At 45.9% G+C, this 25511-nt stretch overlaps 1 protein-coding gene across 1 annotated transcript in view; it reads left to right on the top strand.

The window, feature by feature from the left end:
* The window catches only part of Ints4 (integrator complex subunit 4), a 60834-nt gene that overhangs the window by 23550 nt on the left and 11773 nt on the right, over nt 1–25511 (top strand). The window contains exons 11-18 of the mRNA XM_057756489.1: nt 1935–2140; nt 5190–5332; nt 8358–8473; nt 10564–10697; nt 12084–12241; nt 19369–19462; nt 23822–23902; nt 24882–25012. Of these exons, the coding sequence (XP_057612472.1) occupies nt 1935–2140; nt 5190–5332; nt 8358–8473; nt 10564–10697; nt 12084–12241; nt 19369–19462; nt 23822–23902; nt 24882–25012 (1063 nt within the window). The remainder of the gene's footprint in view (nt 1–1934; nt 2141–5189; nt 5333–8357; nt 8474–10563; nt 10698–12083; nt 12242–19368; nt 19463–23821; nt 23903–24881; nt 25013–25511) is intronic.

The raw sequence follows: 25511 nt of genomic DNA, 5'->3' as shown, positions 1-25511 counted from the left end.
CGAGCGTGGCTGAGACATCTGTCCTGCCGTATGGCTCAGCGGGTGCAGGTGCTTCCCACACGAGCTTGGAGACCTGAGCATGAGCTCCAGCGCCCACATAAAAGGTGGGAGGAGAGCTCTGACCCCATAACCGTCCTTTCACCTCTACACACAGATAAAATTTATAAAATGTGTCTTTCCATTTAGCTTTTCCTTTCAAGACAGGTTTCTCTGTAGCTTTGGAGCCTGTCCTAGTGCTTGCTCTTATAGACCAGCCTGGCCTCGAACTCACAGAGATCCTCCTGCTTCTGTTTCCCGAGTGTTGGGGTTAAAGGCGTGCACCACCACCTCCCTCATTTAGCCTTTTGATCACTGTGTAAAGAACCTACTATGAAGGAGAGGCTGAGGCCAAGCAGTATGATGCAGTGGTTAAATTCAGACGTCAGCGTCCTATAAAATGGGCATGGTGATGATAATAAGCTTCTTTCCAAGCTATAGAAATTAAATTAGATTCCATGTGCATAAAACACTTGGCATGATGCATGATCTATTTGTAGTAAGTACTTATTAATAAAAGTCTTATTAATAATAATATTTAGTTACTCATAAGACAACAGGATTTCAATTCAGTTGTTTGTGACCACAAAGTCTTTCTTCTATCTTCCTTTTGCTTTTGTGAAAATTTTTGTGTCATATTATCTACCTACCTACCTACCTGTCATCACTCAGTCTATCTAATGGAGTCTCAGTGTATAGCCCTGGCTCACAGAGATCAGCCTGGGATTAAAGGTGTGCATAGCCAGTCTTGTCCAACTGTTACTCCTTTAAAGGTTTTCTGGTTCCACATATGCATTACGATCCTGAGGTTTTCATACCTTTTTTTTTGTTTGTTTGGTTGGTTTTTTTTGTTTTTCGAGACAGGGTTTCTCTGTGGTTTTGGAGCCTGTCCTGGAACTAGCTCTTGTAGACCAGGCTGGTCTCGGACTCACAGAGATCCGCCTGCCTCTGCCTCCCAAGTGCTGGGATTAAAGGCGTGCGCCACCACCGCCCGGCTGATCCTGAGGTTTTCTGCAGTGCCCTCTGCACCTCTCCTTCCCATTGTGTTTCACTGTGAGATGTAGCTTCCCATTTCCTGCTTCCCGCTTCCCACTCCCCGCTTCTCCCCCTTCAGCTCCTTTCTTTCTTTTTTTTTTTTTGGTTTTTCGAGACAGGGTTTCTTTGCGGCTTTGGAGCCTGTCCTGGAACTAGCTCTTGTAGACCAGGCTGGTCTCGAACTCACAGAGATTCACCTGCCTCTGCCTCCCAAGTGCTGGGATTAAAGGCGTGCGCCACCACCGCCCGGCTTTCAGCTCCTTTCTTACCCCTTTCCTGCTCCCTGTCCCGTCTTCCTTTTCTCTCTCTTTTTGTAATTCTAACCTTAGAACAGTTCGGTTAGAGAGGTGAACATGTAGCTCAGTTTGCAGAATATATGCATAAGGTCCCTCCACATGGTTTGTGCTGAGTCCTGTCTACATAGGAGCAGCAAGTCCCTTAACCACACACAGGATGATGCTAGCCTGGGATTACAGGTATGGGTCCTGGGGTTTTCTCTTCCCTCGTTGACTTTGTGGCAAGTAAATTCATTTTGTGAATTCTTTGCTCTAAGATGGTAGCAGCTAGCATCAGTTACCTAGGACCTGACACTTCAGTGGTTTTCGTGTAGTCGAAACACTGAGATAAGGCAACACCGTGTAGGCAGATGTGTGACTTGATCACACGTGCACATGGAGTAAGATGGGCCTTAGTCCTTGGGACACAAAGCCCATGTTTGTGCATCGCTGTGATGGTGGCAGAGGGAGATGCCACAGGGAGACTCTAGGGTGACAGGCGAGTAGAGAATAAAGATGCACATGCGAGAAGGAGTCTGTTTTTCTGGCTCTTGAATAACGTTCAGTTCAATTTGTGTTCATTTGTAGAGGTTCGCATTGCTGCTGTGGAGGCTCTCTGCATGCTGGCTCAGTCTTCACCCTCCTTTGCTGAGAAGTGCCTTGACTTCCTAGTTGACATGTTTAATGACGAAATTGAGGAAGTGCGTCTGCAGTCCATACATACCATGAGAAAAATCTCCAACAATATCACCCTCCGAGAAGACCAGCTTGATACCGTCCTGGCCGTATTAGAGGTGGGTGTTTCTATTGTCATTTCTTCATCAGATACCTGTGAGGCCATCCCCCGTTAAAACCAGGGATTGTGATGGGCATTGGTCAGTACATCAGGGGGCAAAGCTGTGCCTTTGTCCCCGACTCCTAAAGCGGGGCTGGAGAGTAGCAGGAAATCTGAGTAAGCTTATTATCTCTGTGAGCAGGGAAGGGTCTGAAAAGAGCATCTAACTTGAGCTGCTGAGTCAAGGAGACCAAGCACAATGCACCGAGGACATTTTAAGGAGGAAGGGTAGGAGGTGTTGAGGAGGAAGTGGTTCCCTTGCCTAGGCAGAAGGAAAACAGTGTGATGGTCTCCAAAGATCCAGAGGCCGGAAATTATGACACTGGGAATTCAGAGATGTTCACTGCAGTGTAGTGTACAATTGAAGACCTGCAGAGAGGGCGGGGAGCACCTGCAGTTTTGTAGAGAAAGAGTAATTTGTCTGAAGCCATATAGTCAGTTACATGGTTGCTTTGTGTATACAAAGACTCACTCCCCAGGCTGTAGAACTCATGGTCTGGAGTTATTTTTCTGAAGTGCCTGGATCTTTTTGTTGTTGTATTTCGAGACAGGGTTTCTCTGTATAGCCCTGGCTGTCCTGGAACTCACTCTGTAGACTACGCTAGCCTGGAATTCAGAGATGTCTGGCCTGCCTCTGCCTCCTGAGTGCTGGGATTAAAGGCGTGCGCCACCACTGCCCAGCTCCATGTCTTTGTGATTCTAAGAAGGCAAATTTATGCTGTTTGTGTTGCCTGTGATCAGAGGCCTTTATTCTTTTTAGTTTCTTGGGTTTTTTTTTTGTTTGTTTGTTTGTTTATTTTAGACCAGGCCTTACTCTGAATAGCCAGACTGATTAGAACTCACTGTGTCCTAGCTGACCTTGAACCCAAGGACATCCTTCAGCCTCCTCAGTGATGGGATTACAAACTATTCTTCACTCTGCTGGTCCCGGCTCCCTCACATTCACTGTGTTAATGTTCTTCTGTCCTGTCAGAGATTGGAAAGGTGTCAGAAGCAGATCCCTATTCTCACGGAGCATAATTTCAGTATCAAGAGGGGTGAACATTTCAGGTGGTGACGGATCTGTGCAGAAGATAAGCAGTCTAGATGTGTGGGGGATTTTAAGCTACATCATCTGGTTACTCAAGCTTCTGAGGAGAGGATCCTTACAGGGCAGAGCAGCCTTTCCTGCGCAGGCCGAGGCAGAGAACTGCTCCTGGGACAGCTAAGGGACAACAGAGTGAGAATTTCAGTCTTGTGGAACCTGGTGAGAAAGGAGAGGTCGTGAAGTGGATAGGCAGGGGCAAGCGGCTTGTGCGCACTGAATCTCACTCTAAGCATTATGGGAAATTGTTGTGCAGAGAAGATGACTATAGTCTTGCCTCCCTTTCAGCTTTCCTCATTCTTAAAGCCTTTATGGAATTTATAGCAGATACATTGTTACATCCTGTCAATCATTTGATGCATATTAAATACCAGTCCCACGTGTCTCCCCTTTAGTCTTCTTAGTTTATCATGTCTAGCAGGTTTGTCTGTCTTAACTCCCTGATGAGATCATTAACTCTGTAAGTGGAATCTCTAGGTGATACCTTTTGTTATGTTCTTTTCAGGCGCCATCTGGTGACGTAGTCATAGTGAGTGCGTAGCAAATATTTCCAGAAACAAACCTGCACAAGTTAGCCCTAAAACTGGCTATTACATAGTGCTAAAGAAAGACATCAGTACAGCTTCCTGCTGTCAGCAATGGAGATTCACTCATCTGGGAAACGTTATCTTATGGTTAAGTTGACAGTGTTTAGAGTCAGGCAGATCCAGTCAGCTCGTCAGTCCCTCTCTTCAGTCTTTACTTTGTCTGTGGTGTGCCAGGCACTGTTGTAGAGGAGTTATAACAGTGAGTGGAAGCCATGGTCCTGCTCTCATGGACCTTATGATTTAGTGAACAGCAGCACAAAGGCGCAACAATTAAATGAAATTAGTCTGTAGCATGAGTGAGATGCTGTAAGAGTATATCAGGGAAATTTGGTTCTTGGGGGTTAGGGAATACAGCAGTCAAGAAAAGGATCTAAAGTTGAACTCAAAGAGGAAGGAACTAGGCACTATTTTTGCAAGAATTGTCCACGGTGGAAGAACATTCGAGGCAGAAGAGGAGCAGATGTAGACCTGCGGAGAATGACACAGCTGCCAGTGTTCTGTGACGTGTGCTGTGACGTGTGCTGTGACGTGTGCTGGAGGGAGGGGGCAGCTCATGCAGTCTTGCTGCTCATTTGTTGGTCTGTATGGCCACACAGACGTCCACACTGTTTTATACATGATATTATATGCCTTTATGGTTTTTGTTCCTTTAATTATAAAACGCTCACCTCATCCTAGTGGTCTTTCTTCTTTTAAACTTGTTCCCGCTCCTTTAGTATGTGTATGGGTCCTGTTATGTCTCAGGCCGCCCTCAAAGTCATGATCTACCTGTGACTCTCGAGTGAGACCACATCCAGCATGACAGTTGTCAGGAAAGGTTTCAGACAGGGAGGAAAAGGAAGGTTAAAGAGCAAAAGGCCGGGCATGGTGGCTCAAGGCTGTAATCCCAGTACTTAGGAAGAAGAGGCAGGAAGATCAAGAGTTCAGGGTGAACCTGGACTATATGAGACCCTGCCTCAAAACATGGAGAAGCCAGGTGAGGTAGTGCATGCCTTTAATTCCAGCTCTGAGGAGGCTGAAGCAGTTGGGTCTCTGTAATTCGAGGTTAATGTGGTCTACATAACAAGGTCTAGACCTACCAAGACTACATAGTGAGTGAGACCATGCCTCATAAACAAACAAGCAAACAAACAAACAGAAAGATAGAAAATAGAAGAAGGCAAGGCCCCTTCTTAGATCAATAAAATGAGGTCTTTCCCTGGAATTTAAGTTAGCAAATTTCTAAATATTTTTTCAAATGCACACCCTATGTGGAAAGGTAGTTATAGACAGGGGAAGGTAGGTGGAACCCGGGTTTGCTAGCAATCACTATTGTTAATTATTTCCTTTCTTTTAAGGACTCGTCCAGGGATATTAGAGAGGCCCTCCATGAACTCTTGTGCTGTACTAACGTTTCAACAAAGGAAGGCATTCATCTTGCCCTGGTGGAGCTGCTAAAAAACCTAACCAAGTACCCTACCGACAGGGACTCCATATGGAAGTAAGGGCGCTTACCTCATTTACCGAGTCCGTCATACAGTAACCAACTGTACAGCTTACATGACTAGGTGTGGCCCTCAATTTCACCTCCGTTTAGACGCTTGGTTCATCTTTTTTTATTTGGTTTTTCAAGACAAGGTTTCTCTGTGCAGCCCTGGCTGTCCTGGAACTCACTCGGCCTCAGACTCCACCTGCCTCTAATTTCTGAATGCTGGGATTAAAGGCATGTGCCACCATCACCTGGATAACTTTTCCGAACTCTTAAAAATCTGCTTCCTAAAATGAATATCCCATATCAGTTTCCCACCCATCCACCTGGTAAATATCATGTCGGGTAAGGTCAGTCTTTAGGGTTGGAGAGCTGACGCCTAGGTTCCTTTTTCTCGTACACTGCCCTAGTCTGTCTGCACATGTCCAGCACTACAGCCATCAGCATTGCGCTCAGGCAGAGCTGGCACTTGACCTACAAACAAAAAATTCTATTTGATCTACGAGTAGAAAATTTCAGTTTTTTCTCCACCCAGTCACCTCTAGCTTCACTGGCTTCAGCCACACTATTAATACTGTTTATTAATCTATCTATCTATCTATCTATCTATCTATCTATCTATCTATCTACCTGTATATGTGCACTGTATATGTGCAATATAAAGTATACGTTTCAGGGTTTTACATATTTCACTGGACTTATCTGATGAAGTCATTCCAAAAGAGGGGGGATTCATGTTAAAAGAAAAACTACTGAGCTGGCGAGATGGCTCAGCAGTTAAGACCACTGGCTGCTCTTCCTGAGGTCCTGAGTTCAATTCCCGGCAACCACACGGTGGTTCACAACCATCTGTAATGAGATCTGGTGCCCTCTAAGACCACTGGCTGCTCTTCCTGAGGTCCTGAGTTCAATTCCCGGCAACCACACGGTGGTTCACAACCATCTGTAATGAGATCTGGTGCCCTCTTCTAGCACAAAGTTGAACATGCAGATAGAGCACTCATATACATTAAACAACAAACAAAAATAAAAGTTTTTTGGAAGTGGGGAGAAAAGGAAAAACTGCTAAGTTGGCTGTGGTAGCACATGCCTTTAATACCAGCAGAGGCCGGTGGATCTCTGAGCTTTAGGCACCCTGGTCTACAGACTAAGTTTCAGGACAATCAGAACTACACAGAGAAACCATATTTGACAAAACAAAAAAGAAAAGAAAAGGAAAACTCTTAATGATTACCCGTGGGTTAAGTAAGGTGCTGGAAGGTATGTGCACACAGACCTCTATTGATGTCAGTGTTGGATAGATGGTAGAGAGCCTTGTCTTTGCCGTGTGGTAGCCAGGCAGTCTGCCACCCCGCCACATCCTCAGCTCCTGGCAGATGCGGGCTGTGGTGTCTCATTCTAGATCACGTTTTAAAAATTGCAGTTTGTATTTTTGTGTGCGTGTGTGTCTGTGTGTGTGTGTGCCATGGTGAGTGTGGGAGGGCCAAGGGACAGCTGTGGGGGTCGTTCTCTCCTTCCGCCACGTGGTTCTGGGGATTGAACTTGGATTGTCAGTGTGGGCGGTAAGTGCCTTGACCCACTGAGCTATTTCAGTGGCTGTAGATCACAGTTCTGATGTCTGCTTTTCTGTTTACCGTTTCCCTGTGTTTGTGCAGCCCTATTAAGCTTAGTTCAGCATGGGTTGGATGCATGGTGGTTCCCAGCTCTGTCAGGAAGTGTGGGACCCAGAATGAAGGATGGTTGCATGGTGGAAGCTGTCATTGGGAGATGTTTTTTAAAATTATTTTATATATTGATGTTTTGCCGGTATGTATGTATGTCTCCATACCACATACATGGCTGGTGCCCTTAGAGGCCAGAAGAGGTCCTTAAAATTCCTGGAACTGGAGGTGCCCTGTGGGTGCTGGACTCAAACCCTGAGTTGCCTGGAAGAGCAGCCAGTACTTTTAACCATTGAGCCGTCTCTCTGACTTCCTTCACTTTATTTTTTTATGACAGGGTATCTTACAGAATCTGGAACTTGTTACCTGGATTCTCTGTTCAACAAGCACTCAGGGATCAGCCTGATTCAGTCTGCTAAGTGCTGGGATTACAGGCACAAACTGTTCAGTTTTGTGTTTTGTTATTGTTTGCATGGGTGTTCAAGGCATCCGTCCAGGCTGTGCGCCAAGCTCTTTACCACCTCTTCAGCCCTCTTTATAATTCAGTGTAACCAAACTGTTAGCAGGTCTAACCCAAAACTTATAAAAAAATAAAAACACACAGTTGCCTCGTGTGTAGTTTTACACAGCTTGGAAAAGCCCGTCCCTTTCACTGTAATAGCTATTTTTAACTGGGTTCTTACTAATGACACTCTTAAACCCTGCCTTATGAACAGCCTGGCCAAGGCTACATGGTTTCAGGACATCCCCTAGGATATCAGTTGTGTTGTTTTGACTTCAAGTTAAAAATCAAAAAACAGAAAACCTGGCTCAAAACGTCTTAAACAATAAGTCTAATCTTTACGTAGCAATCCATGATGAATGAGCTTCAGGACTGACCATCTCGTCAGGGTGAGAGTCGTGGTTGATGAGGTCACAGTTGCCAGACGGTTGCTTCATAAGCCAGCCTCGGGAGACCTAGAGAAAGGGATGCCCTCGTGTGTTTCTGTGTGTGCTTAGAAAGTCATTACTGACAGCTCCCCCAGACTTCTCACCTTGCCCCAGTGACCAGAACTGAGTCACTTGACTGTTAGCGGACCAGTTGCTGGGAAATGGGTGGGTTGAGCTGATAGCGGACAGCCCTGGAACTGGATGGTCTTTGTCTTAGCATCTTACCGTTGCCCTGGTACCTAAGGAGTCAGTTTTCTTGGCAGGAAAGCTGGAGGAACTGCTGCTGTTTAAACAGCGCTGCATTTGAGCTCCTCTGTTCTGTAAATGCCGTTTCTAGAGAAGCCAGCTGAGTTCCTGAGTGATTGGGTGACGTGCCTGAAGTTGTAGAGTGTGGAATGTGGATGAGACACTCGCTAATGTGCTGATGTCGTTCCTGTTTGTTTCAGGTGCTTGAAGTTCCTGGGGAGCCGGCATCCGACCCTTGTGCTTCCTTTGGTGCCAGAGCTCTTGAGCACCCACCCGTTTTTTGACACAGCTGAGCCAGACATGGATGACCCGGCGTGTATCCTCTTTGCTGGGCTCAGATGGGTCCTGCTGTCGTAGCAGAGATCTGAATTTTACTGGTAGTGCCAGAGAGAGAGAGGTGGCCATTCTCAGCCTTCATTGCTTTCATCTTTGCCATTTAGTAGCAACAAACATTTTTGCCTTTTATTTACCCCTTCTCACATTTCACGTATTCATTATATATTTTGTGCATTTTATCACTAATTTGCCACACAATTTTATCTTTGTTGTTGATGATTTTATTATTTTATTTTATTTCTTTATTTCTTTTAGTTTTTCAAGACACAGTTTCTCTATATAGTCTTGGCTGTCCTGGAATTTGATTTGTAGACCAGGCTGGCCTCATCAAACTTAGAGATATGTCTGCCTCTGCCTCTTGAGTGCTGGGATTCAAGGTGTGTGTACCAGGCTTTTTCTTTTGGGCCACCAGGCAGCTCCCAAATCATGACACAGAGACTTCTTATTAGTTATGGATGCTTGGCCTGGCTTAGGTTTGTTTCTGGATAATTCTTTTAACTTAAATTAACCTGTTTCTCTTTATCTACCTTTTGGCTCTGGGTTTTCCTCTTTCTTACTCTCTTTCTGTCTGCCTTACTTTCCTGCTGTCTCTATGGCTGCCTGGCGGCTGCTTGGCCTCTGCCTGGGCCTCTCCCTCGTTCTCTCCTCCTTCGCTTGTTCCTCCTCCAAGCCTCGATTTCTCCTCCCATTTATTCTCTCTGCCTGCCAGCCCTGCCTGACCTCTCCTGCCTAGCTATTGACCATCCAGCTTTTTATTAGCCAATCGGGTGCCTTATGCAGGCAAGGTGAAACAAATGGAACTCTTCTTTTCATAATTAAACACACGTCCCACATCATTAAACAAATGCAGCATAAAAAATGGAACACACCTCGACATAGTTAAGGTGATCTCCACAACAGGTGTGTGCCACCACTGACCCTTGAAAAAATTTAAGTTTTGTTATTTTTAGTTTTATTTATTTCTATGTGCATTGGTGTTTTGCCTGCATGTAGATCCGTGTGACGGTGTCAGAAGCCCTGGAACCAGAGTTACAGAGAGGCAAGGGCAGCCATATGGGTCTGGGAATTGAACCAGGTCCCTGGAAGAGCAGCCAGGCTCTTAACCGCTCAGCCTTCTCTCCAGCCCCAAGAAACTGAGTTACTGAAAGTAACTCAAAAAAAATTCAGATCTAGGGGGCTGGAGAGATGGCTGCTCACACTTGTTTGTAACTCCAGTTACGGAGAATCTAGCAGCCTCGCAGAGACATACATGCAGGCAAACAAATTCAGTGCACAAAAAAAAAATAAATAAATATTTTTTAAAGGCAATTTGCCTATTAAAAAAAGAGATCTATCCCAGCTGTTGACGCACACACCTGTGAAGCGATATAGGACTTTCCCATGAGGCAAGCCATATCGTGAAACTGTACAGGTCTGCCCCTAAAGCTTAACGTCTGATTTTACAGCCTGTATAATCTGCTGTGTCTTGAGCCGTGCTTAGTTTGGCCCGAGGGAGGCACTATTCTGAGCTAGGCTGCATGCTCACTATGCTTGTAGTTCAAGTTCAGTGGGTTTTGATTTCCTCATGTAGCATGATGTGGACTTGGGTTGTTTTCTAGTAACGGGAGAGTGTTTACCCCAGTACATCCTCACTCTCCCTAGGCTCCTTTTGCTTCATATGCAGACCCTGATCCTACATGAGTTTTAGGGATCCTTATTGGAACATAGGACATACTGAAATGAGTGAGGACACGGGGACCATTGCATCCTCCCCTAAGTCTGCTTGCTTTCACCGTCTCTTGGGCTTGGTGTGTTTGCTTAGACTGGTATTATCTGCCTCACCTGGCATCTGCCTCGACCTCCTGAGTTCACAGGCACGCCCCAGTACGTTGTGTGGTTCTGAGGATTGAACCCAGGGCTTCTTGCCTGTTAGGCACACACTCTACTGGGTTGTACCTCCAGCCCTGAACTGTAAATCAAAATTGTTTTGATTATTGGGAAATTGTGGCCTTAATGGGAACTTTGGCGGTGGGAAGTGAGGCAGCAGACTATGTATGGCTTTCTGAACTCACTTAACCCACTGTGCACCAGACATTGCAGTTTTAGTTCTTATCTTCAATGCTGCTAAAACCTGCCCTACAATGCCGGCGCTGTTCTCGGACCACACCTTCAGGCACTACGCCTACCTGCGAGACAGCCTCTCTCATCTTGTTCCTGCCCTGAGGGTAAGCTGCAAGTGTTCTGCTTTGTTGATTTGCAGTGCCTTGTGGTGGTTAAATAGCAGACTATATGGTCTACAAAAATTCATCCGTCCATATTCTCTTTTTATCTTGGACTTTCTTACTGTGCTTTTGAGATGATCTCTGCTGCTTAGCTCAAATTTGCAATTTTTTTTTTTTTTTCAGGACAGGATTTCTCTGTGTAATAGTCCTGGCTGTCCTGGAACTCACTCTGTAGACCAGGCTGGCCTCGAACTCACAGAGATCCACCTGCCTCTGCCTCTGCCTCCCGAGTGCCACCCCTGCCCGGCAAACTTGCAGTCCTTTTCCCTCAGTCTTCCTATACGAGGGTTATAGGCGTGTGCTGCAGTGCTGGACTTCTGTGCTAGTGCTTCTCTGTTCACATCCTCCAACCGTGTCCCCTTCCCCACTCCCTCCTTCACTCACTTCTCTCTGTGCTGAGCATGCAATTAAGGATTAGTTACATAATGTTAGGCAAGAAAAAAAATATATTTTAGACTGGAGTAAACTTGTAGTATTTTTACATTATGTAATTTGTGTGTGTGTGTGTGTGCAGAGCACACACATGCTGGGCATGCGTGTGGAGAAGCCAGCTGTTTAGTGGGAATCAGTTCTCCCTAGGGTCTCTGTATGTGGGTAGTCAAAAGACGTTTTGGAAGTTGCCTCTCTTCTACCACGTCAGGGACAAACTCAAGACCTCAGACTTGACGGTCAGTTTCTTTACTTACTGAGCCTTCTCAGTGGCCCTCCATCTCTTTCTTAAATCTTAGAAGTTACTACTTCTAACGATTAGAACAGGAATTACAATTACCTTCCTATAAAACATTTTACAGCATGCTTCATAAGGTGATTTGGGAATAAGTCATCACACTCCCATGAAATGAAACACAAGTCTTAAAAATAAATGTAACACACAGATTAACTTTTAGTACTATTCCTAAGCTCAGCAACAGAAATATGATACAATTCTCTCTTCCTACTGTGGTATTGGATAGGCTGGGTTAGCATTCTCATTTATATTGGTGCTCGTCTTCCTAGTCTTTTGCCTCGTGTTCTTCTCCTCCTTTTTTTTTTTTTTTTTTTGGTTTTTTGGTTTTTCGAGACAGGGTTTCTCTGTGGCTTTGGAGCCTGTCCTGGAACTAGCTCTGTAGACCAGGCTGGTCTCGAACTCCCAGAGATCCGCCTACCTCTGCCTCCCAAGTGCTGGGATTAAAGGCGTGCGCCACCACTGCCCGGCTTCTCCTCCTTTTTTTCCCTCCATCTTTCCTCTCGGCCTCCGTTGCGTGTCTGTGTGCGTGCGTGTGTGAGTGAGTGGCCATCCCATAAGCCGACCACAGGATTTGCTGATACTGCTGTTCCGCTATTTTTTAGTTGCCAGGGAGAAAACTGGTGTCATCAGCCGTCTCTCCTGCCATCACCCCCCACGAAGACCCTTCCCAGCAATTCCTGCAGCAGAGCCTCGACAGGGTGTACAGTGTTCAGCACCTAGACCCGCAGGGGGCCCAGGAGCTGCTGGAGTTCACCATCAGGTGAGCCATCCTTGTCTGCTTCCTCTGACAGCTAGCGTTTCTGTCCTGCTCAGCCTGATGGCTTTGAATTCCATTGTTATCCAGATTCTGAGTGCTGGCCTTTACTCCTGAGTGGTTTTGAGATTTTGTTTATACTTGGGTTAGATTGTAATTGTTTGTTTATTATTTTTTAGTGATGTTTTATTCATGAGTCAAAGAGTAGAGCAAATAGAAATAGTTAGAAAGAGCTTACACCTTTCATCCCAGCTCGTGGGAGGAAGACCCAGGCAGATCTCTGTGAGTTCAAGGCCAGCCTGGTCTATATAGCGAGTTCTAGGACAGCCAGGGCTACATAGAAATCCTGTCTTGGGGAAAAAAAAATAGTTAAAAAGCAGGAATTTTAAACTTTTCTTTCTTGTTAGATGAGTAACAGAAATGCAGAGAAGCAGTGGTTTGACGAGGCAGGGCTGAGGCCATCATGGATCCAGGCTCACTTTTCCTGTCTGTTCTCTGTTCCTTGTCTTCCCCTTGCCTGACAGTCCACGCTCCTTCTTTCTAGTCTGCTTTTGCCTGTGAGAGAAAGGAAAGGGCAAGAAAGGGGCTTCATTCTGTTTCGCTTATTTTGAAAGGTAGGCCCCAGAGGTGCTTTTAGTGTTCTGTGTTGACTGGAATATAAGTCATGTGGTTATATCTAGCGTTGGCGAGTCTGGATCAGTAGTTTTTGTCCTAGGTGACTAGTATCTGGGTAATAATGGCACTAGTATCTGGTAATAAAGGAAGGTCCTGGGGAATACCCGATACGCTCTGCTAGACCACATGACCCATATCTGACCGACCTTTTGTACACTGTGGGCAGCCATGATTGGGAGCCACGCTCCCCTGCTCTTGGTAGCTCGTGTGCAGTGAGCCTCAGCGCTGTGTTTTTCTCTTCTCCATGTTAGTGTTTAGTTTTGGAGGCCACTAAAAGAGGCTGCTGGCCCTGAGCCCAGGAAAATAAGCTGATTCCTGACTCATTCCCATCTAATTAAGCATTTAGGGCTTGTCCTTGACAGTTTTGTTTTATTGGCACTAAAGCAAATGCAAACGCATAAAAACAAGTCGATTTAGTCTTTAGCTGTGCTGTGACTGTTAGTGGGTTCTCGGTAAACACCTGCTGGGGTGCGTTCCCTTCGTGATCTGGTGTTTTATTTGTGGTTTTTCTTGTGTGTGTGTCGGTGTGGTGTGTTTGTGTGTGCGTACTACACCCCACATGTGGAGGTCAAAGGCTAGCACGTGTGTGTACTACACCCCACATGTGGAGGTCAAAGGCTAGCACGCAGGAGCTGGTTCTTTTTCCACTCCAGGTCTTGTGGACTGAACTCACGTCATCTGCAGTAGCCCTAGTGCTGTGGCTAGCCCTGGGCACTCTCCTGAGAACTTGGGAGGGAAAGCAGCTGTGAGCCCACTCTGCTCGACAGACATCCCAGTTTGCTAGACATGTCAGGGCCAGGGTCTGAGTCCAGCTTTGTCTGACTCTCAAGTTTATGTTGAGGATTATGCAGTCGTGAAAAATTTCCTGTGTCGAGTAGAGATTAGGTCAGATGATGCCTGAGGTTTGAGCTTCTGGAGATGGTTTATGATAGGGCCTGAACTCAATGCCCAGACCCTTAGACCATTGCTGGGTGTTGGTGAGCTAGGGATAGTCAGATCTCTGGGTCTAAGCTAATTGGTGAGCTCCAGGCCAAAGACAGACTCTGTCTCAAAGGAGGTGAATGGTGCTGTGGATGACACCCAGCACACATGTGCACACATGTGAGCACGCGTATGTACATTCAAAGAATGATGATTCCTTGAGACAGGGTCTCTCTATATAGTCCTGGCTATCCTAGAACTTACTATGTAAACTAGGCTGACCTTGAACTCACAGAGATCCCTGTCTCCACCTCTCAAGTACTAGGAATAAAAGGCACCAACACACCCAACTTCAAAAATTACTATTTTTATAGTTGCTAAAAAATGTTAATTGGCATTTTATACAGAATAGTCAACCAGGGCCGCGTTTTTGTTACTGTTGATGTAAAACAACTTTCCTGTCGTAGTCACTGCCCTTGCAGCCAAGTTCTCGTGTCTGTGGAAATTTGGACATGGTCCAGTACGAGTGCAGAGAAATCTTATTTTATTTTATTGAGTTTTGTCTTCACCACTGTGTCTGGGGTGCCTTCTAGGAACTCGGAAATGCTTGTTATAAACAATAGTGATGACTTAAGCAGAGCGATGTCGTTTTAGAGACGTGGTTTACTGCTTTGTGTCTAGATGCACAGATGATGACGTGTAAAGGCCTGTTCTCCTGGATTCTGTGACTGTCACCAGTGCCCACTGAGTAGACCAGACTGGCCTCAAACTCACTGATATCTACCTGCTTCTGCCTCCCAAGTGCTGGGATTAAAGGCGCGTGCTGTCACTGCCTGCCCGGCTCTCAGAGCTTTGTAAAAAATTAATTATTGGGGCCAGGCGATGGTGGTGCATGCCTTTAATCCCAGCACTCGGGAGGCAGAGGCAGGCGGATCTCTGTGAGTTCGAGACCAGCCTGGTCTACAAGAGCTAGTTCCAGGACAGGCTCCAAAGCCACAGAGAAACCCTGTCTCGAAAAACCACACACACACACACACACACACACACACACACAATTAATTAATTAATTATTGGGCTGGAGAGATGGCTCAGCGGTTAAGAGCATTGACTGCTCTTCCAGAGGTCCTGAGTTCAATTCCCAGCAACCACATGGTGGCTCACAACCATCTGTAATGAGATCTGTTGCCCTCTTCTGGCCTACAAGCAGGATACTGTATAAATAAATAAATAAATAAACAAATCTTTTTTTAAAAAACTGGTTTAAAAAAATTAATTACTCATTTATATGTGCATTGGTGTTGGATCACCTGAAACTGGAACCCCAGATGGGTGTGAGCTGCCATGTGGGTACTGGAAATTGAACTCAGGTCCTCTGGAAGAGCAGTCAGTGTCCTTAACCCTTGAGCCATCTCATCAGGCCCTGCTTCTCAGAGCTTTATAGCCCTTATTTCTGTTGAGTTGAAGAACGGCTACACCTTTAATCCTGGTACCCAGAAGGTAAAGGCAGAAGGATCTCTGTGTATTTGCAATCAGCATGACAGCACTTCTATAAAAGAGCTGGGGTTTATTCATGCACACCCTGTATTTTCTTTTGCCAGGTATTATGTTAGTAGAAGAGGCATAGTGGTAAACAGATAGTCCCTATTATGAGGGCTCTTAGTTTCATGAGAGTTTGTTGGATAAATAGAAAATATAGAATTGTACTTTGCTACTATAGTAGATAAGCAGGGTCTCTAGAAGAAATGAAGGTTCACCTAAGCCTTCTTTGAATGGGAAGCAGTTCTCGACCTATAGGTCGTGACCCCTTTGGAGGTTGAATGACCTTTTCACAGGGGTTGCCTAGGACCATCGGAAAACACAGATATTTACGTTACGATTCATAGCGGTAACAAAAGTACAGTTATGAAGTAGCTACAGAAATCATTTTATGGTTGGAGTCAGCACACCATGAGGAACTGTATTAAAGGGTCACAGCATCAGGAAGGCTGAGAACCACTGAAGGTTGAGTAGAAGTCAGTCAGGTGAGGGAGGGAAGAGTATCACTAACCAGACGTGGAGTCCCGAACCAGCTTCCTATCTGGTTAACGGTTTGTCTGGAGCTCAAACCTCCAGCATAAGGAGAGGTGAAATCCAAAGCACAGGCTCAGATCACAAAGAGAACGAACTATAACCTTGATTTTTAGAGCGTAGGAGAGGTTGAAAGGAAGGTGTAGCCACAGACATTTGATCTGTACATCCAGAGTATTTTGTTTTTGAGACGAGATCTTTGTTTTTGAGACGAGATCTCTGTTGTGTAGCCCTGGATATTGGAGCTTGCCGTGTAGATCAGACAGGTCTGCCTACCTCTACCCGTCTCCTGAGTGCTGGCATTAAAGACATGCACCACCATGCCCGGCTTTTTTAAATGTTTATTGGCTTTATGGACCAGGGGTTGCTAATGTGTGTTCTGAGAGGTGCATTGTTGCCCTGCCAGATCACAGTGTAGAAATATGATTCACTATAGCTGTTTTTCGGGTTTTTTTGTCTCATTAGTATTTGATATGTTTCATAAATTTAAAAAATTAATAGCAAATAAATAAATGGAGTGTTTATTATATGTTAATGATCAAAAGAAGAGAGTTTTAGACTCAGACAGGTCTGGTTTGTGTCCTCTTTTTGACTTTTTTTTAACTCTGACATTGGGCAGACCACATAATGTTAGTGTTTGGTTTCGTGCTCAGTGGAACGGGTCAGCTACAGCTCCTGGGGTGAGGAGTAACAGAAGGTGCCCTTTGTCCATCCGCTTAGAGAATCCCGTCTTCTGATGGCTGTCTACACTGCGGCTTCCTGAGGCTTGTGGGCAAGAGAGGTGCACAGAGGAAACCCCCGGGACACAGAGCATTGTGCCGGGGGTCAGCAAGTTTCCACTTTGCCTGTCCTGTAGGTGAGGCTTCTCGTGGCTGATTGGGTTGCACTGAGAGCAGGGGTTTACACTGCAGGGCAGGAGACTAGCGTCAGCACACGATCAGCCTGGCAGTGTTCTTCCAGTAGTAACGGGCAGAATCTTGCTAACAGTAATTGCTTCAGAAATAGAGTGGTTCTGAACGTCTCTGTGATAAGGGAACTGCAGAGACTAGCTGGCCACCAGAATCCTGCTTCATTGATGCGGATAACCCAGAGTCTTTTGTTTTGTGTGACTGACATCAGGATGGACCAGGCCACTCAAACACATGAGATGATGTTATCCATGGACACTCATTTCTTCAGTCCTGGCTATCAATTGCTCTGTGCGTGGTTGTGGGCATCTCCTTCTAGTAGCAAGGCCTCTAGGAAGCAGCATCAATTACCCTGGGGCTGCCATTGAGGTTGCATGAGGTTAAAGAGAGGGGCTGGTTCAATGGACAGTTGTGTCCAGCCACAAAAGTCTGATGTGTCCAAAACAGCTTCTCAAGTGATCCAAGCCTTCAGCTTCCCTACGGTTACTGTTTTTATACAGAATTTTTATTTTGCCATTGAGAAATAATGAGGCACCAGATGGTGGTAATGCTGGTCTTTAATCTCAGTACTTGGAGTGGGGGGCAGAGGCAGGTGGATTTCTGTGAGTTTGAGGTCAGCCTAGTCTACAGATCAAGTTCCAGAACAGGCTCTAGAGCTACAGATAAACCCTGTCTCAAAAAATCTTAAAAACAAACAAACAAGCAAAAACCCCAAAAAACTAGGAGTCAGCTCTATAACCCTAAAACCTGACTGTCCATTCCCAACAGAGTACATGATATTTACCAGGTGGGTGAGTGGGAGTCTAATCTAATATATGATATTCATTTTAGGAAGCAGATTTTTAAGAGTTTGGAAAAATTAGCCAGGTGGTGGGGGGCACATGCCTTTAATCCCAGCACTCAAGAAGTAGAGGCAGGAGAATGAGTTTTGAGGCTCGCCAAGGCTACACGAAGAAACCCTGTCGCAAAGAAAAAGAAAGGAAAGAAAAATAGCTAGGGAGATAACTTTCCTGCTTTCTGTGCAGGAAAGATCCTGAGTGTGGATCTCTAGCATTTAAAAAAGTGTGAGATGTAGTTCATGTGCCTGTAACCCTAGCTTTTTTAAAAAAGTATTTATTTTTTATTCTGTATACAATATTCTGTCTGTGTGTATGCCTACAGGCCAGAAGAGGGCACCAAACCTCATTACAGATGGTTGTGAGCCACCATGTGGTTGCTGGGAATTGAACTCAGGACCTTTGGAAGAGCAGGCAATGCTCTTAACCTCTGAGCCATCTCTCCAGCCCAACCCTAGTTTTTGAGAGCACAGACAGGAGGGTCCCAGGGGCTCATCAACTGTAGCAGAGGAAGACATCTTGACTCTGGCCTCCAGAGGATGAGATGTATAGATGACTTAGTTGGATCTGACTCACTACCTAGAAGTGGGTTCGAGGATGTCTTCCCTTAAACAAAGTCATATCAATTAGTAATTAAGTGGAGAATGGCTGAGTATGTATGCATAATGTTTAAGATTTCATCTTTCATGTGCGAGTGTTTGCTTCCGTATCTGTGTGTGTGTATGTGTGTGTGTGTGTGTATATATATATATATATGTATATATATATATATATATATAATATATGCACTACTTTTGTGCTGCTGTTTTCTGGAGGTTATAAGAGGTTGTTGGGTTCCTAGAACTACAATTAAGGATGGTTGTGCACACACCTTTAATCCCAGCACTCGGGAGGCAGAGGCAGACTGATCTCTGTGAGTTTGAGGCCAGCCTGGTCCACAGAGTGAGTTCCAGGACAGCCAGGGCTACGCAGAGAAACCCTACCTAGGGGGAAAAAAGAGGATGATTGTGAGCTACCATGTGGGTGAGAACCAAACTTAGATCTTCTGCAAGAGCAACAAAAGCTTTTACCCGCTGAACCAGCTGTCCCCTGTGTATTTTTACCCATAGAACTTCGAAGCTGTTTTACTGATGCTAGTTTACTTTTGTGTATGGGGTGGTCAGAAAGTAACTTTTGGGAATTGGTTCTGTCCTTCCACCATGTAGGTAGGTCCTAGGGATCAAACTCGGGTAGTCAGGCTTGGTGACAGGCGCCTCGTAACCTCCTCAGCCGTCTCTCTGGCCCTCTCCTCATGTACAGTTCCTACGTAGTTGGGGTCTTATACTTTATTATCAACTTTTGTTTTGCTTTGTTTTTTGAGACAGGGTCTCTCTATTTTGTAATCCTGGCTGTCCTAGGACCAAGCCAACCTCAAACTCACAGAGCTCTGCCTGCCTCTGCCTCCCAAGTGCTGGCATTAAAGGCATGCGCCACCACATAGCATTATCAGCTTGTTTTTTAATAGCTGTAAAATATTTTATTGGATGTACCATAGTATACTTAGTATTTCTGTCATAGATCTTTAGTCACTGCGGTTCACTGTAATAGTCCACGTGGCAATGAATACTGTGGGGCATAAGTAATTTCTGCTGTGTATTGGTCAAACAGTGTGACATGATCTCCACATTACTTGTTACCCCTCTGCTCTGTCTGACTTGCTTGTGTTCTGGCTTTGTTTTTACTATAGAGATCTGCAGAGACTTGGAGAACTTCAGTCTGAATTGGCAGGGGTGGCCGACTTCTCTGCCGCCTATCTTCAGTGTCAGCTGCTCCTTATTAAGGTTTGCTTGGATTCAGTGTTTATGGATTCTGATGCGAAGAATGAACTTGAATGATCAGCAGTGTTTGAGACCCTAAGTGGAAAAACTGTTGTTCTGTGAAGCCATCCAGCAGTGGGAAAATCACATGTCTCTACTGAAATAAGTGTGAACGCATACAGTGTCTTAGGTAGTTTCCTCTTGCTGTGAGGAAACGTCATGACCAGAAGCAACTTGAGGAGGAAAAGGTTTGTGTGGCTTGCACTTCCATCTTGTTATCACCGTTCACCATTGAAGGAAGTCAGGACAGGAACTAAACAGGACAGGAACCTGGAGGCAGGAGCTGATGCAGAGGCCATGGAGAAGCTCTGCTTTCATGGTTTGTTCAGCTTCTTTCTTATAGAATCCAGGACCACCAGCCCAGGGATGGCACCACTCACAATGGACTGGGCCCTCTGTCATATATTAAGAAAATGCAGCTGGGCAGTGGTAGCACATGTCTTTAATCCCAGCCCTCGGGAGGCAGAGGCCAGCGGATCTCTGAGTTCGAGACCAGCATGGTCTACAGAGAGAGAGGGAGGCAGAGACAGCAAAACCAAAAAGAAAAAAGAAAATGCCCTACAGCCTTGCCTCACCCAGTCCCAAGAAGGCATTTTCTCAATCAGGGTTCCCTCCTCTCAGATGACTCTAGCTTGTGTCAAGTTGACATAAAACTATCCAGCACATACGGGAAATTTAATTTTAGGAGAATTCTTTTATCATTCTCAAATTAGAGCAGCAGGTGTGGAGCTGCACGCCTGTAATCCCAGGTGTTGTGATAAGAGCGGCAGGGCTGAGGCCAGCCTGGTCTGCACAGAGAAACCCTGTCTGGAAAACCAAACAACAACAAATTAGGGCGGATTTTAAGTTTAAAATCCTGAAGATTGGAGCAAAGGCTATATAGCTTAGATGGTAGAATACCTGCTTAGCATTCCCAAGCCCCGGGCTTGATCTCAGCACTGGGTAAACAGGAACACTGTAGTCCCAGCATTTGGACGATGGGAATTGAGGCAGGAGGATTAGGAGCTTCAGGGCAACAGCCAGGGCCATATAAAATCCTGTTTCCAAAAGAGAAGGGAGTGTTTCATTTAGTGGGATTAGCCTCATATTTAAACTTTCATACTATTTTCTTTCTGTTATGCCCAAATTCGCAAAGTTCCCGCAAAAACCAACAAGGAAACTGAGTCCCATATGTAAAAGCAAAGAGCCTTTATTTTAGTCAAGTTTGCGAACTTGGTCTCTCCATGTTCAACGTATTGGAATAACTGGAGAGCCCCGAGCTCAATTAGAATAGGGTTTTTATAGTAGTAAAGATGGGGGTGAGGGCTTTCTGAGGTTCAGGACCTCTGATTGGCTGACATTTGTCTAGGGTGTCCTGGTGAATGTGCACTGGCAGGTGATCCTATCTTCCGTGTTGGAATGTTAGGCATTTCCTTTTTTTTAAAAAAAATTATTATTTATTTATTATGTATACAATGTTCTGTCTACATGTATGCCTGCCCGCCAGAAGAGGGTACCAGATCTCATAGATGGTTGTGAGCCACCATGTGGTTGCTGGGAATTGAACTCAGGACCTCCGGAAGAGCAGCCAGTGCTCTTAACCTCTGAGCCATTTCTCCAACCCTACATATTCCTTTGAATGGTCTGTTCCTGGGCAGTGGTCAGGTCCTGCCACCAGGTATTGCCTCAGGGTAAACTACTGAGACTCAGGCCTCTTATTAAATTTATCCAGGGCCGAGTTCTACTCTGGCAGGTGATAACAGTTGGAAATAAGAACTTGCCTTGGGTGACCTGCCCTTACTTAGCTTATCATGGCTGGCCCCCACACTTTCTTTCTTTTTTGGTGTAGGAGGGGTGGTGGTGTTTGAGACAGGGTTTCCCTGTGTAGCCCTGGCTGTCCTGAAATTCTCTCTCTGTAGACCAGGCTGACCTCAAACTCACAAAGATCTGCCTGCCTCTGCCTCCTGAGTTTGGGGTTGAAGGTGTGCACCACCACCTGGCATGCTATTTTCTGAACTTGCTTTTGATTTTGTCAAAATTGAAAGGCTAATTCATTTCTCTTAAAAGGGCCAACCTCCCAGGCCTTTGTTGACACAGACCTGTAATCTGCCCATTTGGGGGACCAAAGCAGCAGGATTCATTGCCAGCCTGGGCATCTTAGTAAAACTACCTCCAGACTAAACGCAGCTGGTGATAGAGATGAACAGCAGAACGTTTCCTTTGCCTGGCGCGGGTGAGGGCCAGTTGGAGACAGGAGAGTGGGAACTGGAATAAAGGACAAGGTTGCTGGCACGAGGCCCTGTCTTATTGAAAAAAGAAAAACAAAATCCACTATTGTCAGTAGCAAAAGAGGGGATTGAGAAGACATTGCTCAACTGTGCTGGTCACTCTTGTTAGCCTAGAACCTGAGCCAGGAGTGTGTTTGTGATAGGGAGGAGCTAATAAATTGTGGCTATTCTCAATCGTGCGGTCTGTGGTGGGTGGGAGGATACTTACAGTGTACTATTATGTGCTCAAAAAAAAAAAAAAGATACAGAAGCATTCTGCTCCAACCACACCTAGGTAGAAACCTGCACATGAGAAATAATTGGAAGTAACAGTTTTCTGTTATTCATATAGTCTTGAGCCTACTGCTGTTCAGTGTGGTGCTACCAAATAGGTGTGGCCACTGAACCTTGGTGCAAAGTACCCACTGGACTGGTTAGACTTACTTTACGTAGCAGGCGTGAAAGGGAAGCCAGCTTGAGGTAGCATAGGGTAGAAAGTACTGAGTTATTGATTTATTTAGCAGTTCACTTAAAGCATTGCTTACACTACCAAGCATGTCTTCACTTGCGACCAGGAACCGAATGACCTAGAGAAATAGCTAAAGTAACTGGTCATTGCCCTTAACAACCTGCTGACTGCCACCTACACTCCTGTAAAGTCTTGCTTGTTGGCCCCAGCTTGTGGTTTTAGAATATGAAATGAGAATACCAACTGGTTCCTCATCGGAGCCTTTCAGGACCTGTCCTGGCTTCGGTCCACTGATGACATCTACTGTCTTCTACTCTCGATGGTGCCAGCACTTGTTCTTCTCAGAGAACCCAGGTTCAGTTCCTAGTGCCCACAGTACCCACGGGTTGCTCTCCACCATCTAGAACTCCAGTTCCAGGAGAGCCAGTGCCCTTTACTGCCCTCTAAAGCCACCAGGTGTGTATGTGGTGCACAGACACAAAACAATAACAAAACAGAAAAAGGTGCCACTTTTGTTAAAATGGCAGTATACTGAATTAAATAGACTCTATACATATTCTTAGTTTTTCTTTTCTTTTCTTTTTTTTTTTTTTTTTTTGAGGCAGGGTTTCTCTATGCTGACCTGGATGACCTTGAACTCACAGAGATCCACCTGTCTCTGCCTCCTGTGTGCTGGGACTAAAGGTGTGTGCTACACACCTGGCCCAAGTAGACTATATTTATTTTAAACATTTTCACTGAGCTGGGCATAGTATTTCATACCTGCAATCCCAGTACTCAGGAGTCTGAGGCAGGAAGATTGCCAAGTTCAAGGCCAGCTTGGACTATAGGATGAGACCATGTTGAAATAAACACCCCCAAAATTTAGTTTGCCAGTATGTTTTCTGTTATAAACATGCCTACTAGAAAATTGAAAATGATGTGTGTGACTTGCATTGTTTAGACAGGGTTAGTCTGGTTTCTATGAAGTCATTCATTACGCTGTCAGAAGGTCCTTGGAAGCTGAGCTTGATGGTGCCTAGTAGAGAAGCTGAGACAGGAGGGTCATGAGTTTGAGGCAGCCTGGGCTGCATCCGTAAGGTCACCCTTTCTGAGGAAAAAAACAGGAAATCAAAAGATGGAGAAGAAACTCCCTGAAATAATACCCACAGCAGAGATAGGTGGAGTTGGTACCCAGACCTGCGTAGGTGATGAGAGGGATGGGGAGTGACACCTGTGGCTCTCAGTGAGCGCTCTGATTGGAGAGAAGCTGGGAGAGGAGGCTCTAGGAAAGCTGCCCGGCTGGGAGTTTTACACATTGGATAGTGGTAGGGTGTGTCAAAGGACACCACACGCGGGTTGGAATCTCAGTTGGAAGCTGGACGGTTTAGGTTGCTCGGGTTAATGCAGTGACCCTGTGAGCAAGGCCCCAGGGCCCAGCGTGCAGCAGCTGATTGTCCTGCCAGCCATCTGAGGACACCTCCGCGGTAGGCGAGGCTTACTCACTTTTAGACAGTGCAAGGAATGGGAGGAAACCCACAGTGTGCTAAATTCTCAATCAAAGCACAGATCTCAAGTCTGTGTCCCTTTTGTGACCGCTGTGCCTGTCTCTCTCGTTTGTCTGAGTAGGCTTTGCAGGAGAAGCTGTGGAATGTGGCTGCCCCCCTATATCTAAAGCAGAGTGATTTGGCCTCAGCAGCAGCAAAACAGGTAAGCACATGGAGACCCCTCTGCTGGGCGTCTGTCTGGGATCACTGGGCTTCTGTGACTTCAGGTCTAATAGAAGTTAGTGAAGGGTTGTGTGGTGACTGTGCCCAGTGCTGGGCTCCAGAGTCAGAGGACCAAGGCTCGGGTCTCAGGTCTCCTCCACCTTACAGGCTGATAAATGAACAAGGTATCTGAGTCTCTTGGAGTTTCATCCTCTATACAATGTGGCAGCTGAATTGCATGATTTCTGAAATTGTTCTAACGTATTATCGGTTTGTGGGCCTGGGGCGTGGCTCAGCAGGTCGAAGTATGTAGGCCTAATGACGTGAATTCAGGCCCTGGAGCTCACATACAGAGCCCACAGTCTCACACAGTTTATATGATGGCATTTATATTACTGCGTGTTTCAGATGTATTAAAATCTAATAAAAATAGTTGTAGATCTTTTCTCTAAAGTGTGTGTAAAATAGTTTTGAGGTGGGTTTTTGGTTTTTTGCTTTGTTTTGTTATTTAAGTCGGTTTCTCTGGGGCTTTTGTTGTCCTGGAGCTTGCTCTGTAGACCAGGTTGACCTCAAATTCACAGAGATCCACCTGCCTCTGCGTCCCGAGTGCTGGGATTAAAGGCGTGCGCCACCAACGCCCGGCAATTTTGAGGTTATTTTAATATTTTTAATTCTTTGATACTTTCATAGAGTGTATTTTTATATTCATCCATACTCCTCTTCCTAACTTTTCCTAAAGCTATCCCCACCTCTCTACCACCCAGTTTTGTTTCTCCTTTTTTAAAAAAATAAACTGTTGAGTCTTGTTTGTGCTCTGTCCATATTCCAGGGTTAGGGCCACCCACAAGAGTGTCGCTAGCCTGCCAGGAGCCACACCCTTCCTCAGAAGCCATCAGCTGTCCATAGCGCCTCAGCTAGGGTTGGAATCTTCTGCAGCACTCTCTCTCCTGTGATGTTTTACTGATTGTCTTTCCTTACAGATCATGGAAGAAACCTATAAAATGGAGTTTATGTACAGCGGGGTGGAGAATAAGCAGGTGGTGATCATACACCACATGAGGCTCCAGGCCAAAGCCTTGCAGCTGATAGTCACTGCACGGACCACGAGAGGGTAAGGTGTAGCTGATAGTCACTGCACGGACCACGTGAGGGTAAGGTGTAGCTGACAGTCACTGCACGGACCACGCGAGGGTAAGGTGTAGCTGATAGTCACTGCACGGACCACGCGAGGGTAAGGTGCAGCTGATAGTCACTGCAGGGACCACGCGAGGGTAAGGTGTAGCTGATAGTCACTGCAGGGATCACGCGAGGGTAAGGTGTAGCTGATAGTCACTGCACGGACCACGTGAGGGTAAGGTGCAGCTGATAGTCACTGCACGGACCACGCGAGGGGAAGGTGCAGCTGACAGTCACTGCACGGACCACGCGAGGGGAAGGTGCAGCTGACAGTCACTGCACGGACCACGCGAGGGTAAGGTGCAGCTGACAGTCACTGCACGGACCACGCGAGGGTAAGGTGCAGCTGACAGTCACTGCAGGGACCACGCGAGGGTAAGGTGCAGCTGACAGTCACTGCAGGGATCACGCGAGGGTAAGGTGCAGCTGACAGT

The sequence above is a fragment of the Chionomys nivalis genome, chromosome 23, assembly GCF_950005125.1.
Source record: "Chionomys nivalis chromosome 23, mChiNiv1.1, whole genome shotgun sequence".
NCBI lineage: Eukaryota > Metazoa > Chordata > Mammalia > Rodentia > Cricetidae > Chionomys > Chionomys nivalis.
This window is presented reverse-complemented; position numbering and strand designations above follow the sequence as displayed.